Raw genomic sequence first — 26,099 nt, forward strand, 5'->3', positions numbered from 1 at the left:
CATCACACTCACCCAGGCAAAACTCCTGGTGAAGCCCATGGGAGTTTGACCTGGGGAACAACTGAAGGATTAGACCCGACAGTGATTGGGTTTCCTGAGCACTCTTGGGTCCTGATTCAGCTAAGCACTGCTGCATGTGCTTTTAGGCCCATCCCCAACCAGCACAGCACTTAGGCACATGCTTAAATCCCCCTGATAGACTTAAATGGAACTAAGGTGTGTGCTTAAAGTCAGGCCCATGCTTGAGTGCTGTGCTGAATTGGGGAGGACAGTCAAACCGGGGCGTTAACCCAGAGTGTCCTGCCTAGCTTGCTCAGGTGAGAAGTCTTATGGGAGAGGACAACACAGCAAAGAAAACCCCATGGCCGCAATTCTCAGAGCTCAGGTCAGCTGGCTCAGGCTCATGCTACGGGGCTAAAAAGAGCCATGTAGACAGACATTCGGGCTTGCGCTGAAGCCAAGCTCTGAGATTTTCCCCGCCTCACTGTGTCTCAGAGCCCAGGCTCCAGCCCCAGCCCGAAAGCCTGCATGGCTATTTTTAGTCCCGTGGTACAAGCCCAAGTCACTCTGAGACTTGCTGCTGCAGGGTTTTTTGGCTCTGCAGATGTCCCGTTAGCTCACTGGCTTCCACTCAGAGCCTGCACGGCACCACGGGAGTGAGATTCCTTGTGGGATTTGGAAAAGAAGGAAGTTACCTCTCTGTTTCCATGCAGCACAGACACAATGCGCTATTGTGATCCAGGACTCGCCAATGCTAGAGACTAGCTCTCCCCTTCTGGCACTTCACAGAGGGTGGCCCAGGCAATTTTCACAAGCTTAAACCCTGCTTTAGTCACCGATGCTTAGCAAGACATCGGATTCCCCCCCGCCCCTTGTTTCATGCGCACACACATTGGGTGATTGGAGGGCTGTTTCTGAGGCCTAGCTGCACACACGGGTTTGGGGCCCAATCCTGCATTCCTTGTGTATTCCAAAGTGCCATCCAAATCAATGTCAGTGTGGAAGAGGCTGTGGAAGACAGGACCGCACCCGAGTTATTGGAAGGCTGCTCATGACAAGGAACGCCAGGCCAGGCACACTTTTGCTCTTGAGAGCTGAGCTGAAGACAATGTGCTTTCGATTTAAAACTACACCTGTGCTCTGGGGTGCCCACAGACTGTGGTCACAGTGGGTTGTGAGAGTTCTTTGGGTTATGTCCATGGGAGCTGGCTGATTTCAAATTCAGTGTACAGCAAACCCCTGGGCTTGTACACTAAAATGCCGTATGGAGGATTATTCCCATGGCTGCTGAACAGAGCCATTTACAATCCAATAATCAGGTCCATTTCCACTTCCTCAGTGGTGAGAGTGGGTAAGTGGTTCATAGATTTTAAGGCCAGGAGGAATCATGATGTCCATCTAATCTGACCTTCTGTGTAGCACAGACCAGAGATCCCTGTGTCAAACTCAGCAACCTGTGGTTGAACTAGAGCATAACAGGGAACAGCCAGTTATACCAGTACTGATCCTCCAGGCAGGGAGGAGGGATCACATGGCAGAGAAAAGGATGCCAGGCAGGGGGCACAGAGAGAGGGAGGGGCCAAGGGACATGGAGGTGGCAGGGGAAACAGGAGGGTATGAGATGTGGGGACCTGGGGAAGGGCACAGAAAGGGGTGCAGGGAAGGACAAAGTCTTTCATCCATATGAAAAAGTGTAAACACTTAAAATATTTTCAATATAACACTTGAAATGCTCAGTTTTTACCAGGATAAAAGCCAAATCTCACCCCCTCCCGTGGTATAACAACCCCCCCGTTTCCCCTCCAAACTTCACACCATTCACCCACACCCACCTGAGTATAACTACCCCCATCAGACCTCAGCCCCAGGGAGAACTACCCCCTGTATCCCCTTTCCCCCTCACCTGCTGGGTGTAACTACCCCCCTACCCCCCACCTGCAGATATAACTGCTTCCGCCTTATGCCACACCTCACCCCCTTCACTCTTCCCAGTATAACTGTCCCCACAACCTCTCCAAACCTGCTACAGACCTGCTAGAGTTTTTAGGAGGGGAGCCCCACTTTGGTGAGCCTCGTAAGATGCCTGGCTGGGTTCCCTCCTGCAAACCTTGGACACCAGCTTGATTTAAAATGCTGGTGACTCAAGAAAAAAAAAACAGGGAACTTCCCAAACAAACATCTTCATTAGAGAAGCACCTGGGTTGAAACTGAGTTTCAATGGAGCTCAAATAACTCCCTAAAACCCCCTCCCACCGCCCCAAGGAGTTAAAAGTCTGCAAATGAACAGCTATGGGATCTAGACAGTTTGCCTCTGCCATGTGATCCACCCACGATTCCCTTCCAGCTGAGTAGGAACTTGGCCAAGATCATGAGCGGTGAAGCAAATCACCACGTGCAACCTTTCACCTAGGTATCATGTCCATAGCCAGTGGGCTGTATATTTACTAGGGCTGTCAAGTGATTACAAAAAATTAATCATGATTAATTGCACTGTTAAACAATAATATCAATTTTCATGATAAAGAGATCGCACTACAAGACTTGTATGAGGAGAACTGAAAAATACTGTTTTGTTTATCATTTTACAGTGCAAATATTTGTAATGAAAAATAATAATATAAAGCGAGCAGTGTAGACTTTGTATTCTGTGTTGTAATTGAAATCAATAGATTAGACAATGTAGAAAAACATTCACAAATATTGAATACATTTCAATGGGTATTCTATTGTTTAACAGTGCAATTAAAACTGCGATTAATCATAATTCATTTTTTTAATCGCGATTAACTTTTTTGAGTTAATCGCATACGTTAACTGCCATTAATTGACAGCCCTAATACTTACATATGGCTTCTGAAACATACCACCGGCTGGCCAATGACATACAGGGATGTAAGGCAATCTTTCCTCTGTGGGGGGTTAGAGCTAAAAAACGAATAAAGTAACAGCTGTTGACTATTGCTTTCCTGAGTTTTGTGCCATAACTACATTTGTCCACTTTTAATAGAGTGAGATAAAGGAGCTTGTTCCAAACTCAGTGTTTCCTTTGTTAATGTAATCCTAATATTATTAATTATTATTTCCCGCCCCCCCCCCAGTGTCTACATCCATGATATAAGAAGTTAGAGCAAGGCCAGCCTAACGCTGAGGAAACATGAGAGCCAAGGGGGAGGGGGAGACCTCACTAGTTCTGTAGCTCATCCTGAGTGAGCTGACTCTGCGTTAGTATTATTTATTACTCAGATTACTGAAGTGCCACGGGCCCTCATTATAGACCAGAGCTGCAGCGTGCTAGGCGCTGTACAAACAGCATTGTGCAGTCTGGCCTTGCATTACTCTCTCTCATGCGGAATGGACTGACCGGTCTCCAGCAGGGACCTGTCCAGCCCTCTTCAGCCACAGGGAGAGTCACTGTGAAGTGCTACCTTTGAATATGGGCAGTCGAGGAATATAGAGAGAACCTCAGAGGTGCCCCCACCACCAAAAGAGCATCTTGTTAGTCTCACCATGTGTATCACATGACTACTGGCCTGTTACTGTCCTACGCACAGCAAATGCCTCTAGAGGTGTATGTAAGGAAGACGAGTAGCAGATGCACATTTCATGCATCTCCCAGGGACTCATCTCTGCATTCATGGGGCTTGGCTCGTCTATGAATTGTGTCTTCTTTTTCCTTTGCATTCTTCCCCTCTCCTTCTGCAAGCTGCTTGTTGTTGTTCTAGGTATTTATGGACCTGTTTATCTGATCTCAAGGGAGCCTATTCTTATCTCAGAAGCAGCAAGGGAAGGGTTAAACCAGACAGCCCCTAGACAGCATGGAGCCAAATAAAATACCAATCTGACATAAAAAAAATACACTCAGGAGTGAAAAAGGTAAATGAAGGCAAAACCTGAAATTACCAGGGAATGTTTTGCATTTCTGAGTGAACTAATTCCATGGCTCCCTCCAAGGGCTGGGCCTGCACAGGGGACACAAGCAAACATGTTTCACTTTCCCCGGTCTCCTTTAGAAACTACAGAACCTGCCTTGTCACTGGAGCCAGGGGGAAAACCCAAACCGGTACAGTAATGTGAGCGGCAGCCCTAGGACTGAAGGCAGGTCAGCCTGCGACCACGTGGAGTCAGCACACGCACTCAGTGGATGTGCACTTGAGGAGATCCCATGAACACGAGTAGCAGCTGCCTGCATCAAGGGGACAAGAGCCTGTCAAAGTGAATGAGAAGGACGGATGGACACACACACGAAAGAGAAAAAAAACATTCTTTAGAGTGCCACATCAGCTGTGAAAGCCCATCCACCCAGCTGTCCCCACATTATTATGACAATAGTACAGGATTATTTTACACAGCACCTAGAGGCTCCAGCTAAGAGCAGGGCTCCACTGTGTTTGGCGCTGATCAAACACAGACAATCCCTGCCCTGAAGACCTAACAGAAAATGTGGGACGGGAAACTGAGGCACAGAGGGGGGATGTGACTTGCTCAAGGTCCTTCAGCAGGCCAGTGGTAAAACTGGGGACTAAAACACCAGGTCCTGAGACTCCCAAGCCAATGCTCTACCCACTGAACCGCACTGCCTCTCACAAATGGCATTAATTTTCACTGGCAGCTCAGGGATAGCGGCCAAGGATGGAAAATGCCACAGAGAGCGAGTATCATCTCTGCCCTTGTTGGGGTTCCCAAGCTCTTTATGGGAAAGATTGCATTAATTCAACCCATGCCCTGCTACCTAGTCTGTGGCCCTACACAATCCGACTCCAGAACGGCCAGGCCAGCACAAATGACTGTAGGTTCTTAGGGGCAGGCTATCCTGTTCTCTGTTCATCCAACACCTAGCACAAGGAAGTCCTGCTCCAAGAGTGGAGCTTTGAGGTGTTACTGCAATAGAAATAAATCAACAACATACATAACAAACGCCCCTCTGGCTCCGGTATGGGATTGGATCTGCAAAGCTGGGGCCCAGGCTGTACTGTTCCAGCCTGGGGAGGTCTCAGGGCCAGACTATCTGGGTGTAGAGGATTCTCAGACTCCCCCTCTTTGGGGAAATTGATCCGATGACTAGAGGCAAAGGGAAATTCAGTGACAGCATCCTCTCCCCAGGCCTGAGCCGAAAAGAAACGGGAAGGTGGGTCCCTGGCCAGATAGGTTGGGGGTCCCTGGCACTGCCAGCCCTCCCTATTCCTCCTCCCCTTCCTAACAGCCCTTGTTTACCTTCTCTTAAGGAAGTGCCTGACAGTTCTTGTCATTTAAGGTGGCCCCAGCCCTGTGGATCGCTCCTTCGGGGAGGGTAATTGGGCCACAATTTGTTTTTGATGTCAAGATGGCGTCAAAGATAAGACAAAAATCTCTAGGTTTTGGGGCTAAAGAGACAGGAGAAATCCTGACCTGGGGCTGACCTCAGAGTAATGGCCACAAACCCCAGCGAGTAACACTGCAGGTGAAAGATTTACTGCCAGGAGAGACTTTTGATCCCATCCCAGAACTCAGAGCCTCTCAGTCCTGCTGCTAGCTCCCAAATCAAACTAGTCTCCCATGCACCATCTCTGGAAGTAACCCTACCTCTCATCTCTTTCCCCTCCCAAAGACCTGCACACCTACCCCTCAAATCGGTGTGCCCTCCCTGTGCACCCCAGTCAGACCCCTGCATAGCCAGGGCTTTTACCTGTGCATTGCAGAACTTCCTCCTCCACCCCTGCAAATTGCCCTAGGCTGGTACATTGGCAGGGTTGGGAGACCTGGAAAAGAAAAGTTAGCCAGGTCAATCCTTAGGATTGTCCTTCAGGCCATGAGGACTTTATGCTCTATAAATACACCACAGTGGCAAGTCACTTGGTGTTTGGTATTTTTCTTAAAGCCCCAGCTCCAGGAGTCACGTGAGAACATCAGGTTCCATTAAGAAAAGGGCGAGCTTCCTGCTCCTGGGGAGAAAGCTGGAAAATAAGAGTTCACAGGACACAGAAAGCAGGCGGCAAAGATCCAACATTTATTTTAAATAAATAAAATATCCTGTTTTTTCAATGCTTGAGGTTGGCTGTGTGCATCTTCAGCCACACCCAGTTAGGGCTTTAAATACAGATGTGAATTCATATTACTTAGGGAAGCACCTGCAGGACAGAGGAAATAAAACAGCACTTGAATCCCAGGGGCAGGGTATATGTATGTGTGTGTCTGTGTGTGAGTGTCACTCTCACTCCTGGATTCCAAAGACCATTTTCTGAAGTGATCGGACAAACTCCTCTTTAGCTCCATGGCCATTTGAGAGGAAACCCCTACACCCAGGCAGAGCTGGCGCAGCGCCAGGATCTGGCAGAGCCCTAGGCTGTCTGGGCTTTGTTGCGCAGAGGTCTCATTTGCAAGCTGCACAATAAATGTTTTGTGTTCATCTTGAATCAAAGCTCCCTGCCCTGGCGGCTGGGAATGGCCCCCGTAGAACTTTATAGCAATGACTGGTCCACAGAAGGCAGCTCCCGAGGAGCTCAGAGGTTAAAGCCCCAGTAATGCAACGAGAAACAAGCATTCTGCGTGTGGTGTGCAGACATCGCTCAGCGCTTAAGGTGTTTGCATGAGTTCTGCTTTATTTTGTGTCAGGTTCCAACCTGACGTGCCCCACTCAGACTCTGTCTGGGGTGCTCAGCCCTTGAAGGCACAGTCCCCAATACCACAAGTGAGTAAGTTGGCTCGGAGGCAAGAGTCGGCCTCTCAGTAGCAAATGAGAGACGATCGGTAGGGTGGGGCTAGGCCGTGAAGCCTCCTGAAAGCTTTTGTTTGATGTGATAAAGAAAGGGGAGCCACTGGAGGGATTGAAAGAAAGGGACAACAGGGTCAAAAAGATGGGCTAGAATTTATCCCTATTTTACAGGTGGGGAAACCAAGACACAAAGAAGGGAAGGGACTTGCCTAAGGTCACACAGGGAGTCAGTGGCAAGGCCAGGGATAGAACCCAGGAGTCCTGGTTTCTATTGATGCATCTTTAACCACTAGCCCCCATTTCCTTTTCTGAGGTTGAAATTGGCAACCCTCTTCTACCGCCACAATCACGCTGAGCCACACCCACCTTGTGCATGCTGGCATCTCCAAACTCCTGAAATTCAGCAAATACAATCGTAGGACCTTAGCATGGGCAATCCGGCTGGTTTCCAGTCTTGCATTACACATGTAGCTTCAGGGTTTTTAATAACTATATAGATCATGTGGCAGTGGATATGTGTGTACAACATAGAGTTGGGAAAGGAGATACACTAACAGTTCTGGAGAAACATGAAAACCTCCAACTCACAGAGTGTCATGTGCAAATATTTGCACACCAATGTTGTTAGAAATCGATTTTTCTTTTCCTGCAACGAAGCCCCTCCATTGTTTTCTCTCACATCTCGGTACGTTCCTCCGGTTAAGCAGTAGCACGGACATAAGACAAAGCGCATTGTTTTCTATACATCACCCATGTTTAGGTTACAGGACAGGAGAAATTGGATATGCATCTCGTGAGCTGGGAACACTCTGGCTGCTAGTCTGCTCAGTAGTTTAAACAGCCCTGGTGGATGCTGCAGAGCTCAGGATGTACTAACAGAGGTGCTGCAAAACTGTAGCTCTGTGCTCTCCTGGAGGCTGCATGTGTCTGGACGGACCTGGATCTCATTGTTTGTTCAGTGCTAAACAGCAACAAGGGGATGGGTTCTGCTGCAGAAACTGGAGGGACAGGCCCCAAGAGGCCTGCAATTCCAACCAGCAAGCAAGACAATCCAGGCCTAAAATGGACTGGAAGCTGGGAAGGAAGCATGGAATGAGGTTATTATTTATTCTAGTTGCAAGTGTGATGGTATATTTACTGAAGTGGGTTAACTGCAAAGTGAAAACGTACTTATGCCTGTCTGAGTCTTTGTGAGGGATACAGAGACATGGAAGATTATTTGTCTTAAAGGTTTCTTTCTTTTTTTTTTAATTGCATTTTAATTTTGGGAATTCAGTTCTTGGCCACCCTGAAAGACGCCATGGTGACCAGAGAGCTAGTGGAATTACGGCATCACTGGTGGCTGAAAGCTGAGGACTGAGCGGTGAAAGGGAATTTGAGGCTGCAACTACCCTGCTAAAACCTTCCATGACACTTGGTTTGCCAGCTGTTAGCAGCTGTAGTGTTCTGAACAGGTTGATTTAACTGCTGGAGCCCCACTGCTTTCACCAAAGCTGACAACCAGCGAAGCTACAGCAGGGGTGGCTCACAGGTCTCGTGGTGCCAGTGCAGATGTCAAACTCTTTTGACTGTATTTGTTGAGACACATTTTGTTCAAATGCCTAAAGAATCCTGTGGAGAAAGGAGGCTTGTGTTAAGTGGCCGGTGCAGTAGTCCCCCACTGTGACACCCAGTAAGTCATCCAGCAAAACCATGAAGAACCAGACTGGAGATTTCTAAGGCTAAAAACTAGGCCTCTTTTTTCTTTTAGGCTTTCTTTGTATGCAGCATAAAGATGCCGAAAAGGGCTCTTTAAAAAGTCCTTTGCCAGCCACTTCTAACAGCAAAAAGGTGGGTTAGGGAAGGACTGGAATGAAGGGTGGGGAGCTGGTGGTACAACAAGGGGTGGGAAAAACTCCCAGGTAGCATGGAGAAAGGTGGGAAGATGACCAAAATTTCCAGAAGGGATTTCCAGAAGGGTAGCTAACAAGGAAGGGATCCAGTTGTTCCATCACAATGGGGCCTCACCTCTGGGGGTTATTGATTTGCTATGACTGGCAAGGGAGTTTAGCATCTTGCCCTTTTCCTCCATAGATCTCAAAGCACTTGATGGTGTTACAGATGGGAAAACAGGCACAGAGAAGAGAAGTGACATGCCCAGGGTCACCCAGCTGGTCGTGGCAGAGGCAGGACTAGACTGCAAGTCTCCGAAATGCCAGTCCAATGCCCTCTGCATCTTAGGGAGTTTAATCCTAGTAGCAGTAATAGAAACGTCAGTTTGAAATTTCATTAGGCAGGTAGATTTTTTAGCTGAATGAGCATACCCAGCTGCTGGTCCTCTGGCACAAACCAACAGTGACCAGGAAAGATTTTAACGGAGCCTCCTGGAGTTTCCACTTGGGCTAATAGAATCTGCAGAGCGAGTGGCCCTCCTCCCTTAATGGCAAAGCAGAGCTGGGAAGTTACTTCTTGCCGGGCCAGTTTCTCCCCCAGCCCAAATGCAGAGGATGGCTGGGGTGCATGAATGCTCACTGCTGGGCAGTGCTGGCTCCACTACATTCTTCTGCCTTCCCCTTCCCCCCTCCCCAGTGTCCTATGGGTTGGGGGAGGGCTAGGCCTGGCAGTGCCTGACAGCAGTAATGTGTACTTTGGAAAGCAGCACCAAGCAGGGGGCGGGGTTGCTCAGGGCTCATTGCCAGGGTGGTGGGCTGCTGGCTTCCTTCCCTCTGGACAGGCAAATCAGTCGGTAAAACTCAGACTCCAAAGTGAATTTATGAGCAAGCTGGCTGCAAGAGCTTTGGACACAGCCCACCTCTTTCCTACCGCCCACCCCATTAGTTATGGGCTGGCTGGGCTAAGGGGTCAAGACAAAGAGGATACCCAGCTGACTTTCATGAACACTGCCCAATTGAACCCTCTCTGGGGTTTGTTACTCCATGTTCAGGTCCTCAGTGCTGCCCCAGTCGCAATGGTACCTGAACCCCTGATGGCTTACAGGATGCTCTTGGATCATTTGGATCAAGCCAGACATAGCACATGAAGGGGAACAGTTGTAGTCTCAGCCCAGGGCAACAGAAAGAGCTAACCCATCTCAGACAGTCCCATGGCTGCTGCCATAGGATTTAATACCCTTTTTGTTTCACATTCCAGCTTCCTTGGAGGGCACATCCTGCATTTGCCTTATGTCTCCTCTTTATACAGGTCCCTTCTTCACAGCGTGGTCAATCTACCTCTATTGACTATGCTGGAAGTTTCATTTCCACCTTGACCCTCTCTATTTATGCTACTGCAATGATCACATAAAGCTTCCAGGGACATAGCAGGGGGCACGCCCTGGAAAACAGTTTTCACACAAAGCTATTCTAGGGGTTCTTGTTACTTAGGGAAGAAGCCAATCCTACCTGCTGGGATGACAGAGATACGGTATCCGCTTCAGCTCTTGCACAAGTGAGATTAAGTGCTAGCAAGGCTGGTTAGTCATCACTTATTACATGCATTGGATAGAAAAATAAAATAAAATAAAGCAACAGCTGAAGCTCTTACTAAATACCCAGCCTGTTTGATAATGGACTGAGTCTATAAAACACAAAACCATTAAATCCCCATTTACATTTTCCCCCACTTTGCTGATCTGCCCTTTATAATGGAGAGGCAGAGAGAATCAAAGCCTGGTTTATATCAAACTTTGTGAAAAGGGTGGGGGAAAGACTCCAGCACGGTGCAGGGTATTGTACATGTTCAATTTCATTCTCAACCAGGCAGTATAAAAAACAACCCCCTCTTTATGATATCCACATCCCCTAATACAGCATAATCCCACTTCCTGTATCTGACAAGTACAACCAGCTCAGAGCGAGGAGCCATCTTTGTGACAGGAATATGGCTCTGGTCCCTAGAACAGCTGTGGATAGTATTCTCTCTCCAATCAGCAAATTACCTCATCAGCAGTGGAGCTGCAGCTGACTGAGCATTGCCTGCTTAAATCTAGACATCTGGGTTATTTAGGGAACACTGCCGCCCTATGGTGACAGGGAGGATACAACGAACAGTGGCTCTACATTTATGTCTGATCCGCTTGATCTTATGTCAAGATTCCAAGTTGGCATGTGAAGAAAACGTGGAGACCCTCTCTAGGTTCTGAGCTCGCTCTTTTCCATGTTTCCTTTCAGGGAGTCAGGATGAAGACACACCAATCTGCATGTCTATTATGATTTGTATTACTGTCATGCCTATGAGCCCGTCACAGACCAGGACCTCAGTGCGATAGGCACTGTACAAACAGCCTGTCCCCTAATGACTGCATTATACCATGCTTTAGGGTTTGTGCCATTCTTCCACTGGAAGCGTAGTTTCTGCGACTGCAGTGGCTGAACATACATTTTTTGCAGATTTTGGAATGTAGATATCACAGCTTAAATTTTAATTAAAAAAAATTAAGAAATCATATCCCACCATGGCTATGCAGTGTATCGTGCCCACAAGCCCTGGCGAAGAGGAAGGTGACGGGTAATGTTATACCATGCTCTGAACATTTAGACAGAAATCACAACACTCAGTTCCACACCTGCTTCTGTCACTCTTACTCTGGGCTTGCAAAACTGATACAGACACACTGCAAGTGTAATTTACCAGGGTGCATCACACTGATGCAGTGCATCGACACTGGGGGCTGTACCAGTGTAATTATGACAATGCAAAAGTCCCTGCACAACACAAAACCACAGAATAACCAGAATTTTTGAGATGTGTCAGTCTGTTTCCTCACAAAAAAAACAAGAGTAAATCACTATTTCACAGGAGCGTCAGGAGGCTTTGTTAAATAATATTTGAAAAGCACTTCATATCTCCCACAGGCTACATGGTGGCTAAGTATTAACAACTCTTCATTGACTCCACAGCTCTGGCCAGTGCTCCCTAGCTGTGAAAAACCCTTTGTCTAGAAAGATGATGGATGCAGCACTAGGACTGGAGGAAGTAAGAGTGAAATGGGAAGAAAGTTTGGTGGGATGAATGGGAGAGATCCGAACAGAGATACAGAACACTTTAGGGAGGGGAAAACAAACAGATCTCCAGATCCAGCTAATTCTCCCTTAGAATCTTGGGGTGGTGCGCCCCACCATTTCTCTGGATCTGCACACTGTTAAGATTGACACTCACCTTTCATCTGGTGAACACTCCATTTAAAAACAGACCCAAGCAGATGGAGCGTAGAAGGACCATTTATTTTTCAAAATGAAGACAAGCATGGTGCTATAACAGGCACAGAAGAGGAGTCAGACACAAAATAAGAATGAATCAAATGGGAAACAGTGGATTTTACTGGCTAGCTGCCCATGGCAGGGAAAATCCCACACGATGGAAGGTACATTATCCTCTAAATAGAAGACTTAGAAGGCTGTCCAAGTGAACAGATTTTATTTAACAAAAATTGTCTTTACATACTATTGGGAACATTTCTTGGCTTATACCCCCTACACTACAAGAGATCTTATGTCAGAGGAACTACTCATCCAGCTAAGGAGTTGGCGGGACTCCTTTTTTCGACACAGGGGGATGCTATTTTTTCCCTCACCCCTCCATTTCCCCTCCCATCTCTGCAATACTTGAAGTCCTGGGAACAAAAAGTCAGCACAGGGAATCAAAGTGAACCCAGGTGTCCTGTGTGGCAGTGAGAAGCACTATGTCTAGATCATCCCAGGAACCAAATCTCCTAAGCCAGTCACTGGAAGTGAATCCCATTCAAAGAGGCAAACAGAGGGAATGTGGGGCTTGTTGCTAGATAGATCATTTATTAAAAGTGAAACTCAGGCATTTATAGCTTTGTCTGACAGGACAGAATTAAAGTCTCATACACGGTAGGAGCAGAACATTTTCTACATCTCAGAGAAAATTATACAGTTTCACTATAAGTTACTAGAGTTACGTTGACAGTACACAGCTATCTTACATCAGTAAAAATACTAGATATCAAAAACATTTGGCATAAGATCAGCACAACATGTGGGAGGCCGTAATGAAAGGGGGAATGATTGTTTTTTCTCTCAGTAAGCCTGGTTCAGAGTAAAAGGATTTTTTTTTAAGTTATCCGATGCGTCTCCTCTTGGTGTTCCAGCTGTGGAATGGGACAAGACAGGAGGGATGAAGACAACAAATGAAAGGCAAAAATGCAAACCTTGCTCTTTTAAAAACAACACTGGAAATCTATTAGGTCAGAGACCCTAAGAACCTATTGTGAACTATTTTATACATCAGCCCTGATTGTAAGTGAAATTCAGAATTTAAGGCAAGAGCCCTCCCACTCCATGAACACTATTTAGTTACTTTCCAACAGAGCTGTGGGTAATGGATAACATGGAAGTGAGAGCATGGGTTTGTTGCAGAAGTGAATGGACTATCCGGTGCCATTAAGAGTCCTGTTTACAACTAGAAAGCAGAAACTGAAAACTGAACTTTACCACCTCTCTTATGCTTGATAAGCCCTAGCTGACATGAAGGAACAATAATGAAAAAGAGCAATCAACAATATTCTATTGTCTCTCCATGATGGGCCCTTTAGTGAATCCACTGGGCAGTAAAATGGCTGCCACCTAAAAGTTTAATCTTCCCTCATCTCAATAGTTTACATTTTAAAGAGAAAACGATGCTAGGACATTGCAGGAGTAAGAAGGGTTTGCTGTTTGAAACAAAAAAACAAACAAAATCTTTTCTATCAAGTCCCCCTCTCTGACCACTTCCATTTACCTACCATGATTTCCCACCGGTATTTACATTAGAACCTACCAACAGAAGTAAAGTGCACGGCTCACCCTTTCTCCTCCCCACTACATTTGTGTTTGGCATAAAACACTCATCGCAAAATTTAACACTGTTTAGGTGACTCTTCTTCAAAATGTGTGTGAGAAATAAGTCCATTTAGCTCGGTTTTCATTTGGACCACGTCCTACATGGAGTTCTCTTTGCTATGCTACCTAGTCTGAAATATGTTTGCTGTGGGTTACTTTGGCTCTAGATTTCATAGCTTGTTTGGATAAGAAGCCATCCTAGTGACATGTCTGACTTTCAATTGCCAGACAGGTTTTTTGTGGTTTGTTTTTTTGTTCAGCTACACATCAAAAGAGCCTCCAACTTTCCTTAGAAGCACGCCTGCAGGTACCAGAGAATTAGATAAAGTTGGGACAACCTTTATCCTCCACTTTTCTGAATCTTAGGATATGTATAAACCACAGCAGTTAGAATGGCCCAGCTATGGTGCGGCAGTTGTGCTGTCTGTGGCACTCTAGCGTAGACAGGAACGGCTTTTACTACTGATGTAGGTAATTCACCTGTCGAGAGACAGTAGCTAGATTGACAGAAAGAATTCTTCTGGTGATCTAGCTGTGTCTACAGCAGAGTTAGGTCGACCTAACTATGTTGCACAGGGCATTACATTTTTCACAGTCTCGAGAGATGTAGCTAGGCTGACCTACGTTTTTAATTAGGCTTTAATCAGCAAAAGAAATATTAAATATTACTGCAACAGTGTGCTTAAGATATGCAGTATTCAAGATACAGACAAAAAATGAGGCCTTGAAAGATGAACACAGAACATCTAAGGACAAAGTGCTCCCTAAAAACTTGCCCGCTTTATCAGCTGCACTTTCCAGTCATCACAATGCCACTGCCCGTAATTTAATCCTATCACAGTACACTTCAAATTCCTTTGCTTTTTCCTTCACTGAGCTCAAAGGATGAAAAAGGTCAGTGATTTCTTTTTCTTCCCCTACAAATGCTAGGGACCAACATAGGACCACTACACAGAATTAAATTAACCCACTGAAGAAGCCTGCAGGAGGGACTCTGAGTTCCATCCTAAGGGTTTAGGGTCTGATCCAAACCCTAATGAAGTTGACAGGAGTCTTTAATTGGATTAGGATCTTATGTGGACGGGAGGGTTTCCTTTCTGCACTGGATGAATTCCACCCAGAGACTTTGAACAAATTATATATTACTACTGAAGTTTGCACACCATGATTGAGTTAGACAGCATTTAAATCCCATCTGTGAAATGTAAATTCTAAAAGTATCAAGGTAAAAAACTTACATCTCGTGTGAATGAACCATATCAATCAAAGCAATTCTGCTCTCCTGCATCTTAAACAAACCCTGTCCAAGTACTGAAAAATTCTGCTACCTCAGCTTTCACACCCCTGAGGCTCAAAAAAAAAACCATTTGCTGTTGAGCATTTAAAAACTGTTGGACAGTATCATTAATTGGCAAGCAGCACAATCAAATACACACAGTGGCATTACATAGAGCAATTGCATTGTTGTGTTTCTGATTATTAAAGTCTAAACGTTCTGAGAGCCACAGGCACTCTGAACATGGTTATTGCTGCTGAATTGACGTGCGATGTCAGTGTCTAGCGTGGGTAGCCACATGAGTGACCAGTCCCTCCACCAGAACACTTGCTCTCAGGATCAAGGCTTGTTATTCTAGCCGAGTTGAGAACAAGAGAATAAGGCATCTCCAAGTGTTTATAAGGCAATGGGATCCAAGGGATCTGAAAACCAAAGATTCCTCTGCTTCTTTGGTGTCCTTCCTCCAACCTCTCCACCTTATAAACTCCTGCTAATGGCTGGTAAACATCTTTCCATCACCACACCTTAGAATAAGATTTTTTTTAAAGTATAATTATTTAAGTGAAACAGACAACAATCATAAATTTTATACCAATCACTTAGCTCAGAAAAATTTCCTGAATCCCACCTCTCCACAAAAACATTCCAATGAATACACCTGAACAGATGGAACCTGCCACCATATTTCCTCTGTAAAGAATGGCTAAAACACTGCAACAAATTATTTGCTCTTAAAAAAAAAAAAAAAAAAAGGAAAAAAAACCCCCTAACAACCCCACATAAGTTCCATTTTTGGTCTGGAAGTCAGGATGAGGCATAACCTACTCATAACTTGAAGAGAGATTTTTTCCTTAATCACTCTCCTCCGGGTGCATGCATACAAACTCTGAAATTAATCATGCAGTCAGAGAACATACCTTCTAGGCATCTGTCCTGAATTATATAAATCAGATCAATTGACTGATATGGGGTGTTTATTTCATCCTTCCAATAAGGAAGGGACCAGAATAATGGAGACTCTTAAACACTCAAGAAATATTGATGCAAGACATTTGCTTACCATTCCATACACTCCTTCACTGCTTGTGTCAAAGCGCCTTAGGATATGTCTATATTGCAATTAGACACCTGTGGCTGGCCCATGCCAGCTGACTCCCAAGGGACTGTTTAATTGCAGATGTTTGGGTTTGGGCCTCACAAGGTCCTAGAGCCCCGGCTCCAGCCCAAGCTCGATTGGCTACATGGCAATTAAACAGCTCCCTAGCGCTAGCCCCATGAGTCTGAGTTAGCTGGCATGGGCCAGCCACAGGTTTTTAACTGAAGAGTAGACATACTGTCTGATCTAAATAGTTCTTAAAATTCATACTGAATTGGAGTCTGTGAAGACACTTGGAACAATCCACATCCTTCAGAGATGCATCAGATTAAAATGGAATATCCCAATCACTAGAATTATTTTCTGCATGACATTGGACTTATTAAAAAGGCTGAAGTTTCTTGACTATCTATTTGGAACATCAGCAAACACTTGAAAGCTCTGCAAATAAACTCAGTTTGCTTAGAATGGTGACCTTAATTATCTTACTAGATACTCTGGGAAAGCTTAAGATTTCAAGAAGTTATTGTATGCACTGTCTGTCCTGCACAATAAGCAATAAATACAATATTGAGCTGTGTCTCTTATATTTAGCTATTCAAAGCTACAGCCAGTTTCTCCATTTTCAAACCCACAACTGAAAAATTCTAACCAAAGTTCTCCACTGTTCATTTTGCTGCTTAAGGCTTGTTTCATATATGCTCATCAAGTGGGGTCTTGGCCTCTCAGAACAGAATAAAAAGACTAAAAAGCTAAAACAGCGGAGGAGTGGTGTGGTTTTTTAAATCACAAAGATTACCTTGAATTGAATTTGAGGTCATTGAAAAATGACAGGTCACAACCCTCTTTAGGCTCCCTTTGCCAATTTTGTTTAGGCTGTGAAGATTTGTAAGAACACCTTGGCTTGAAATGACAAAAATGAGTGATTTTAACTTTACTTTTAAAACATGCAGTTACAAAGGACAACTGCGTGCCATTCTATGATCAGCATTATTCCTAGGAAATGTAAATTTAACGCTTATGAAAGGTGAGTGCTTTGACACTCTGTCCACTGCCAAAACAGTGCAGGCAGATGCTGTTCAAATATTGCATATGCTCCAGTTAGTACATTGGTGACATATCTACTGCTCTTAGAATGGTTTATCTGAAACTGAGACTGGAAGTCAGACCAATCTGTGTGCCAGTTTTGTGATGTGGATCTGCTGAAGATCAGATTGAGAATAAAGTCACTTGTGTGATTTATACCTGATCTGACCCAGGATAAAGGCTTGTGCCATAAGCCATTGCTTCACCTATCTCCCTGAGCCTAGAATTCAAGAGACACAACAAAAATTTATGTGAATTAATTGGGGCATTTTTAACGACATGATCAAATCAGTGAATTAATTCACAATATTTGCCTAAATGCCACATATTTCCTTACATGCCACAAGTCCAGAAAATGCAGATGTTCTCAAATGCTTAAAACAATTCAATTAAATAATGAGTTTTTAAATAAGGTAAAGCAGATGAAAAGGTTGGCAATATCGGTTTGGTTTCCATATGATATGATGTGAGAAATCCATTTTCAAACCAATCGAACAGCATTCACTGAGTGGATTTGGCGAATTGTAGTATTCATTCACAGAAGTTTGGAACTTGTAGCACTGACTCAGAGAAATTGGAGTGTGTTCAGGTTGTGAGCAAGCTTCAGACAGACTTCTGACCCATGCACCTTGATTCTGAATTATAATTCCACTGCTGTTCCAGTCGTGAGCCAAAATGTGTTGCATGGTGGTTTTGTGATGCAGACTGAGACCACTGAATTCTTTTTACTCATCACCAAAATCACATTCAGAAGCAGGCTTCCAGAAGTACTTTAACACACTGCATCAATGAACTTCAAAGCCACAGAGTCCTACTGATATCTTTAATTCTTCCTATGATCTTTATTCCTTCATTCCAATGTTGGCTTTGACTGGGAAGAAAGTCTTCTTAGACATGTTGGAGGCATGTTTTCAGATAGTCCTGACCAAGAGTGTCTATATTATGTCATTAACACACACCGCATTTAAAATTTTTTACAATATAGTTTAACAGTCTTTATAATCTTAAAATGCATGACACCACCTGTTCCCTCAATATCATGCTTATTCTCATCCGAAGTCCAACTCATCTTTATTCTAGTTGCTTGCTGCTTTCCGATTTGTGGTCCAGCCTGCTCTTGTTGCTCTTTACCATGTAGATGAAGTAAGAAAGTGTCTCCTTTTCATTCACAGGGATATTTCTGAAGTGGCGGCTAATGGTCTAAATATTTAAAAAAAAAAAAGGAAAATTCTTGAATTAAATGAAGAAATAAGCAGAGCTACAGTTTGGTCTTTGTTCATCCTGACATTGATTTAAGGCTGTCAAGTAAAAGACACTTTTATGCAAACATGCACTGATTTGAACAGTCAGTCCTCATTTATCCCTTCACTATAGCTAGAATGTGCAAATGGGCAGAGAGTTATCTTGCTAAATCAACAATTTCAGGAGCCAATTCACAAGTGGAATTTGGAAGCCAGGAAGTCCTCCTTTCCTAGGAAAGGATTACAACAGGCTAGTATTTTAGTTAGTAGTAGAAACCACCTCCCCAATCCATTCCGTGCCAAGTTTGCTTGGAGAGAGTTTCCCCGTGACTCAATATTTTAAAGAAGAGTGAAGGAAAGCTATCGCCAAGCTTTGCTAAGTGATCCAAAAGAGGTAGAGACTTGGCAATGTAAACAATGCAGCTTCAATGGACCTTTGTCCACATTAAAACATGTTGGAAGCTTTCATAAAAGGAACTGAAAGGGGATCCACAACAGAAAAAAAGCTAGGGCTGCTACCTCAAACTCTGGTAACAACCCTGGACAGTTAGGTTGCTTTTCTCATCCAAAGGATAAATCTAATGTAAAAAGGGTCTTGTTGGGTCAGGATTAGGAGATGTGCTTTCCCCTGTGGTGGAAACATCTCTTTCAGTACCCAACACAACTCCAGAATTGGTTTTTGATGCAGGTTGAACAATATGAATCACTCCAAGAAGACTTATGGAAGTTTGAGTTTTCCTTACGGTGGGTTAGAAGCAGATGTCTAAGAGCCTCAGGCAGAAGTGATTCAAGCATGGGAGCTGGACGAGGATCCAGCGTAGGGTCAAAGCTGCTCAAACTTCACAGGAAATCTGGGAAGTGTGTGACAATTTTAAGTTAGGCTCCCCTTAAGGTTAATCTCTGCTTGCATAATAGTTTTGCTGGGGATACTAATGTAAATGTGCTTCAGTACATAGCGCTTGCCAACAAGAGGGAACTGAAAGACTGCTTACTCATTAGGTAGAACACTACAAATATACAACATACCAATGAGGATCTACATCCCACCCTTCACCTTGTTACTCCATGCCATACACTGTACAACATTATCAACATTAATTCTGTACTCTACTTTGAAAATGAGCACCAAACATTTTACAAAGCTGCCAGAACTTTGCGTGCTGTATGGTCGTAAAAGTTCTGGGCCTGCAGGAAACACAGAGTGCAATTTCTGCAGAGGTAAGGTTAACCTGATGAGAGCAGAGCTTCCCTAGGAACACACTGAGGTGAAATCAGGGCAGGAGTGGGGATTCTGTAACATTGGCCTGAAGCAGAACTGCCTTGAACATTAGAATATCTGTTAAAGACACTACATCTATCTGCAGCACTTCTTGTATAAAAGAGCTACCCAAACTCTTGTCTCAAGTGGAGGACAGAAGGAGGAGACAGCTCTTTAACGGCTTATTAAGAACAGCCATACTAGATCAGACCAATGGTCTATCTAATCTGGTACTGGGTCTTCTGACAGCAGCCAATGCCAGGTGCTTCAGAGGGCATGAACAGAACAGGCAACCACTGAGCGATCCATCCGATCACCCTCTCCCAGCTTTTGTCAGTCAGAGGCTCGGGCCAGCCAGAGTATGGGGTTGCATCCCTGATCATCTTGGCTAATAGCCATTGATGGACCTGATAATTTATTAACTCAGTTTTACTTTTGGCCTTCACCAAATCGCCTGGCAACGAGTTCCACAGGCTGACTGTGCGTTGGGTGAAGAAGTATTTCCCTTTCTTTGTTTTAAACCTGCTGCCTATTAATTTCATTGGGTGACCCTTGGTTCTTGTGGTATGTGAAGGACTAAATAACATTCCTTATTCATTTTGTCTATGCCATTCATGCTTTTATGGTCTTCTATCATATTCACTCATAGCCGTCTCTTTTCCAAGCTGAAAAGTCCCAGTCTTATTAATCTCTCCTCATATGCAACCTTAGTAGTTTTTGTTGCCCTGCTCTGTACTTCTTCCAATTCTAATGCATCTTTTCTGAGACAGGGCAACAAGAACTGCATGCGACATTCAAGGTGTTGGGAGTACCACGGATTTATATAGTGGTGATATGATATTTTCTGTCTCATCTATCCCTTTTCTAATGGTTCCTAACATTGTTCGTTTTTACTGCCGCTGCACACTGAGCAGACGTTTTCATAGAACTAGCCACAATGACTTCAAGATCTCTTTCGGAGTGGCAACAGTTACTTTAGATCCCATCATTTTGTATGTACAGTTGGGATTATGTTTTCCAGTGTGCACTATCAGCATTGAATTTCATCTGCTGATTTGTTGTCCAGTCAACCAGTTTTGTGAGTTCCCTTTATAACTCTTCACAGTCTGGTTTGGACTTAACTATCTTGAGTAGTTTTGAATTGTCCACAAATTTTGCCATCTCTTTACCAGTTTACCCCCTTTTGCAGATCATGTATAAATACATTGAACCGCACTGCTCCAAGTACAGATCCCTGGGAGATATTGCTATTTATCCCTCCACATTCTGAAAACTGACCACTTATCCCTACCCTGTGATTCCTGCCTTTTAACCAGTTACTGATCCATGTGAGGCCCTTCCCTCTTATCCCATGACTGCTTACTTTGCTTAAGAGCCTTTGGTGGGGGCCTTTGTCAAAGACTTTCTGATAGTTCAAGAACACTATATCCACTGGATCATCTTTGTCTACAGATTTGTTGATCCCCTCAAAGAATTCTAATAGATTGATGAGGCATGATTTAATAGGTAAGCAAGGTATGTCAGGATCATGGAAGGAAAGAGAGAAGGGAAGAACTGGGTTAGTGACTCTTCTTTTAATATGAAGAAATGCAGTCCAACTGCACTAGGCAGAGAATGGAGAAAAACTAAAACAATAAGACATTTAAAATGACTGTTAGATCATGTTGTATGCAGTGTAGTTATAGCTGTGTTGGTCCCAGAACATTAGAGAGACAAGGATAGTGAGGTAATATCTTTTATTAGACCAACTTCCATTTGCGAAAGAGAAACTTCTGAGCCACACACAGAGCTCTTCTTTGGGTGACCTGAAGAAGAGCTCTGTGTGGCTCATAAGCTTTCCTCTCTCACCAACAGAAGTTGGTCTAATAAAAGGTTACCTCACCCTCCTTTTCTCTCTGTTAGAACGTGTCTCAGGAGTTTGGTTTTACAGCTGTCCCCAACTAACAGCTTGAAAATTGGTAAATACACAGGACAATAAGAGTCCATTTTCTGATTCTATTCACTCTGCCATCATTAATCATTCAGTTTTTAATGAATTAGAAGGATGAAAAGAAAGGAGAACAAACAACAGCTACTGCAAAATGTTCCTCAGGATCCTTCTCATGGGAAGGAGAATACGCTTATAGCAATTCACTGGAAACCAGCAGCAGGGGATCTGGTATGTACTAGTGATAGAGTCAGTGCAGTCACTTGTGTCCAAAAAATGGATGTCAGGTTGGGGAAGCGAAAAATACATTTTTCTTCTGTTATAAAAAGAAACTCCCCACACCCTTGCTTACTTCTGCTAGCTGAGCCTTATTGAGGCCAGGCCTGGTCTGTAACTTGTAATGTCTTTTGTACCGTCGCAGCGTGTTCACTTGCAGCTGGAACAGGTCAACCTGGAAAACAGATGCAGGATGACTGGGGTGCAGATGTATCTGAGGAGAGTAGCTCAAACTGGCACTTACTAGCTCAACACGACTGCTCTGTCTGTATTCAGAGCTGCATGGGCTTGCTTTAGTAACAAATAGGTCTATTTTTTTATTCTTGTTAATGCTGCAGAGCCAAAACAGTCTCAGGGGAGAGAAATTCTGTTCTGGCTCATATACCACAACAGAACGGTTAGCCAATTTCCAGCTGTAAGGCCAAATTTTGCTCTCAATTACACCTCCGCATCCTCAGCAATCCTTTCACTTGTAAACTGAGTGAATCTGATAAGCAGGTCATTTACAAACAAATAGTCCCCCAATGCCATTTTTAGAGAGTTGTTTTTCAGAGAAGAACCACACCAAGAATTATAGAGTTCTTTCTTACAAACAGAAATCATTACTCATTGCTGTTCCCACAGAGTTTAGAAACTTGTGGCTGAATACCATCTTATTACCCACTGAGCAAATGGCTCGTGTCATAAACTGTTGGGTTTCCGGGCACTGAGAAGGAATGAACTCAACCAGGGATATTTCAAAATGTAAATGCACAATTTGTACAACAAGAGTGAAAAAACTACACAAAGGGCAGGCAGAAAGTGCGTGCTTCAGTAACAGTCCAGGTGAAGGGAACTTTAAATGTAAATTGCAAAACTCCCTCTTATGTTTTAAATTACGCGTTGAATGTCACTTAACTTTTGTTATCTGCAGCATATGGAATAGAAATTTAATTTTGCTATGAATGTTTTTAGAAACTACGACGTCCTGCCACTGGCTCCTGTATTAACTAAGCAATGTATTAGTGTATCAAGTATGAGAAATACCTCTAAAGCAAATGGGCCAGCCCAGAAGGGCTCTGTTAAGTAATTATTTCAATTTATTATTGTACCGCACTTAAAAAAGTGTGCTCAATGCCCAAAGTACAAATAATAATACCACCTAATACCATGAGTAGATCTCAAAGCACTTTACAAAGGAGGTCAGTTTCATAACCCCATTTTACAGACGGGGAAACTGAGGAATAGAGAAATTAGATTAAATAAGATAATGTAGCTCTTGTCTCAAAGATTTTATAATTTATTTGTTTCATGGTTTAAGACGGGGTTCTCAGACTGGGTGGGGGGACCCCTCAGGGGGTCACGAGGTTATTACATGGGGGATCGAGAGCTGTCAGCCTCCATCCCAAACCCTGCTTTGCCTCCAGCATTTATAAGGGTGTTAAATATATAAACAAATGTTTTAATTTTAAGGCGGGGGGGTCACACTCAGAGGCTTGCTATGTGAAAGGGGTCACCAGTACAATAGTTTGACAAACACTGGTTTAAGAGTATTATTAAATAATGCTACTCTGGGATGTAAAAAATATTATACATATTTCAAAACTGCACAACATCCTTGAATGTTGCTTAGTTAAGCCCACATCGGCTGACTCCATTACCATAGTGGAGCATCTGAAAGCTGTCACATCCCAGAATGATGCATGCTGAGTTGTGGCACCAATCAGGAATCATGCAGTACGACTTGATGTGCATTCAGTTTTTTTTTTTAAATAGTAACTTTAGAATAGTGTATATACTGACTACCCCCTTACTTGTTGTTTAGGCACACGCTATTAGAACTGGATGAAATTTTTCAACTAATAGATTTGCTGAAAAATGCAGTCTCAGGGCAACAAACTATTCACGGTTTTTGGTCAAATTCAGTGAATATTTTCAGCTGAATAATCTTTTTTTAAAAATGTAAAAGTTTTGTTTTGAAATTTGGGTCAATTTGTTTTTTAAAAAGCGCTAAAAAGGGTCACCCCCCAAAAAATGTAACAAAATAAAAACAAATTAGCTTAGGGTCCAATGAAATATTTTGTTTGACCCAAAAACAATTCTTTTCACTTTTATTTTGGCAAGAAAAAAAAATTGTTCAAAACAAATTCGTTTTTATTTATTTATTTATTTATGTGGTTTGCCCGCTGAATTGAAAAATAAACTATTTTCTCAGCTCTACTCCCTGCATATAAAATTATAGGCTTGGACTTCTTTTCCACAAATCTTTTCAATTCCTCTTTTATAGAAAGTTCTAAGTGAACATGTATATAGAAGAAATCTAGCAAAGCCAGGAACTGGATCATCCCAGGGTGATGAAAGAAAATGGAATATGCTCACAAAACAAAATCAGAATAATCTCCCTCAATATAAAAAATATTCCTGAAGGCACTGTTACTTCCATAAGAATTTAGACAAAGTTGCAATTTCAGTGAAAGAAAGAGTCTTCACAGCTATATGAAAGTGCTCAAATGTCCCTGTTTCATGGACTTGAAAGGATGTATGCGTTCCCCCCAAGACAATAAGGTTCATGAAATTTGAACACGGCAGACATTGGCAACAGCAGCCAACATCCGCTTTTGTAAGACACTTACTTCTGGGACATCCATCTCATGCTCAGGAGAGTCTCCTCCATCATCGCTAGTTTTCCTCTTCCTTTTGTTTCGGACACTCTGAATGAAATTCTTGTGGAAATCACAAATGTACAGGTGCCTTACCTAAGAGTAAAAAGTGGGGGAAAAGCAATCAGAGTCATTGTTATATAAAAAAAAAAAAACCAACTGTATGAGACCACGATCAATTATAAAGAAATAATACACGACACATTTGCTGCACTACATTTAACACTATGAAAATTGGTATATTTGAATCATGAATTTGATGCCATACTTGTGAATTATGGAAACAAGCTCATCGTGTGAATGGCTAGGGCTGAAAAGAGGCAGAGGAAAATGAAGAATTCCCAACAGCCTGAGTTGAAATTCAATCTCTAATAATAATGCTAAATTTATGATGTCACATTCACTTTCCTGAAACCAATCAAGTGTCACGAAATGTCAGGCAATGTCAGGTATAACTGCAGGCTGGTACCAAACGGCTGGGTAAGGCTGCTCCTGTGCACTGTAAAGCAGATGCTGGGTTCCACCCCAGAAGAGGCCACACTGCAGTGGCCCATGAAGTTGGCAACGCACTGTAGGAGCCTTTGGGCTACATAAAGGCCATGCAACTCACACTTTTGTCAATGTCCAGCTTGAGCTTCTTCTGGGAGATGCTCTTCTGGATCCTCTTGCTAAAGGACGCATTGCCGGCCGGGCGGACACAGCGGTCCCCGTCATCAATCAGGCAGCAGCTCTGGCCGTAAAAGGGGGCAGCGGGGGGCCCATCCCGGCTGTCCTCCTCGGTGCTGAAACCATTCATCGCCCAGCCCAGCCCCGCCCGGAGAGTAATGGCAGGGAGATACCCGGTGCCTCCCAACGGCGGAGACTGTGACCCCCGCAACGAGAGCGGCTCCAACACCCAGCGCTCCCACCCCCCCGGGGGGCCTAGAAACTCCCGGCAGCGTCCTAGGCCGGGGCCCCCTAAAAACTCCCGGCAGGTCCCAGCCTCCCCCCCCGGGGGGGCCTAGAAACTCCCGGCAGCCTCCTAGTCCCCCTCGAGGCCCCGAGAAACTCCCGGCAGCCTCCCACCCTCCCCCCTCGGGGCCCCGAGAAACTCCCGGCAGCCTCCCAGCCCCCCGGGGGGGGGCCTAGAAACTCCCGGCAGCCTCCCAGCCCCACCGGGGGGGGGCTAGAAACTCCCGGCAGCCTCCCAGCCCCACCGGGGGGGGGGCTAGAAACTCCCGGCAGCCTCCCAGCCCCCAAAGGGGCTCCGAGAAACTCCCGGCAGCGTCCCACCCTCGGGGCCCCTAGAAACTCCCGGCAGCGTCCCAGCCCCCCTATGGGTTCCTAGAAACTCCCGGCAGGTCCCAGCCTCCCACCCCGGGGGGCCTAGAAACTCCCCGCAGCGTCCCCCGGGTGAAGGGTCCCTAGACACACGAGGCAGCGCCCTGCCCCTCTTGGGCCCAGCCGGGCAAAGAGCCGGCGAGCGCCCCCTGGCTCTCCGGCCGGCTGCCGCAGAGCGGAGGCCAGGCCGGGCCGGGCCCCAAAGCGCGGCCGCCGCCGCCGGGACCCCACACACAAAAAACCTGCCCGCCCCGCCTCCTCGGCAGAGGAAGTACCGCCCCCGAACCCGCAATGGCCAACGGCGCCGCCGGGGCGGGGTTCCGCCCCCGCTGGCGCACCCCATTGGCGGAGGCCGCTGCCCGTCTCCGATGCTTGGCCGCTTCCTGCGGAGGAGAGGGAGGCCGCTGAGGTGGGTTGGAAGCGGGACGTCCCGTTCTCCGGGCAGCGGACGGGCCAGAGCCGGGAGGCCTG

The 26,099-nt window shown here is 44.9% G+C and overlaps 1 protein-coding gene across 4 annotated transcripts; it reads right to left on the reverse strand.

The window, feature by feature from the left end:
• Window positions 1-12,439: 12,439 nt before the first annotated feature.
• SAP30L (SAP30 like) lies at window positions 12,440-25,880 on the reverse strand. Of its 4 annotated transcripts, none has more exons than XM_043491398.1 (5): window positions 25,674-25,874; window positions 24,919-25,265; window positions 24,282-24,404; window positions 21,746-21,844; window positions 12,440-18,167 (listed from the first exon to the last, which is right to left on the reverse strand). In XM_043491398.1, exons 2-5 carry the CDS (start codon window positions 25,102-25,104, stop codon window positions 18,039-18,041), a joined length of 537 nt encoding a protein of 178 aa, XP_043347333.1. In that variant the 5' UTR covers window positions 25,105-25,265; window positions 25,674-25,874; the 3' UTR covers window positions 12,440-18,038. The 4 variants fall into 4 exon arrangements, with proteins under 4 accessions (XP_043347333.1, XP_043347336.1, XP_043347337.1 ...); XM_043491401.1 differs by having other exon boundaries at window positions 25,664-25,874; XM_043491402.1 differs by lacking the exon at window positions 25,674-25,874 and adding an exon at window positions 25,559-25,593 and having other exon boundaries at window positions 24,919-25,268.
• Window positions 25,881-26,099: the final 219 nt, after the last annotated feature.

This window comes from Dermochelys coriacea, chromosome 8, assembly GCF_009764565.3.
Source record: "Dermochelys coriacea isolate rDerCor1 chromosome 8, rDerCor1.pri.v4, whole genome shotgun sequence".
NCBI classification, from domain to species: domain Eukaryota; kingdom Metazoa; phylum Chordata; order Testudines; family Dermochelyidae; genus Dermochelys; species Dermochelys coriacea.

Excerpts from the sequence above, each read along its gene's own strand:
- SAP30L (XM_043491398.1), bottom strand. The coding sequence starts at position 25,104 with ATGAATGGTTTCAGCACCGAGGAGGACAGCCGGGATGGGCCCCCCGCT. Across the intron at positions 24,405-24,918 it reads AGCTGGACATTGACAAAAGT|GTAAGGCACCTGTACATTTG; the intron begins GTGAGTTGCATG and ends TTTTACTCTTAG. Across the intron at positions 21,845-24,281 it reads ATGAGATGGATGTCCCAGAA|GTTGACCTGTTCCAGCTGCA; the intron begins GTAAGTGTCTTA and ends TCTGTTTTCCAG.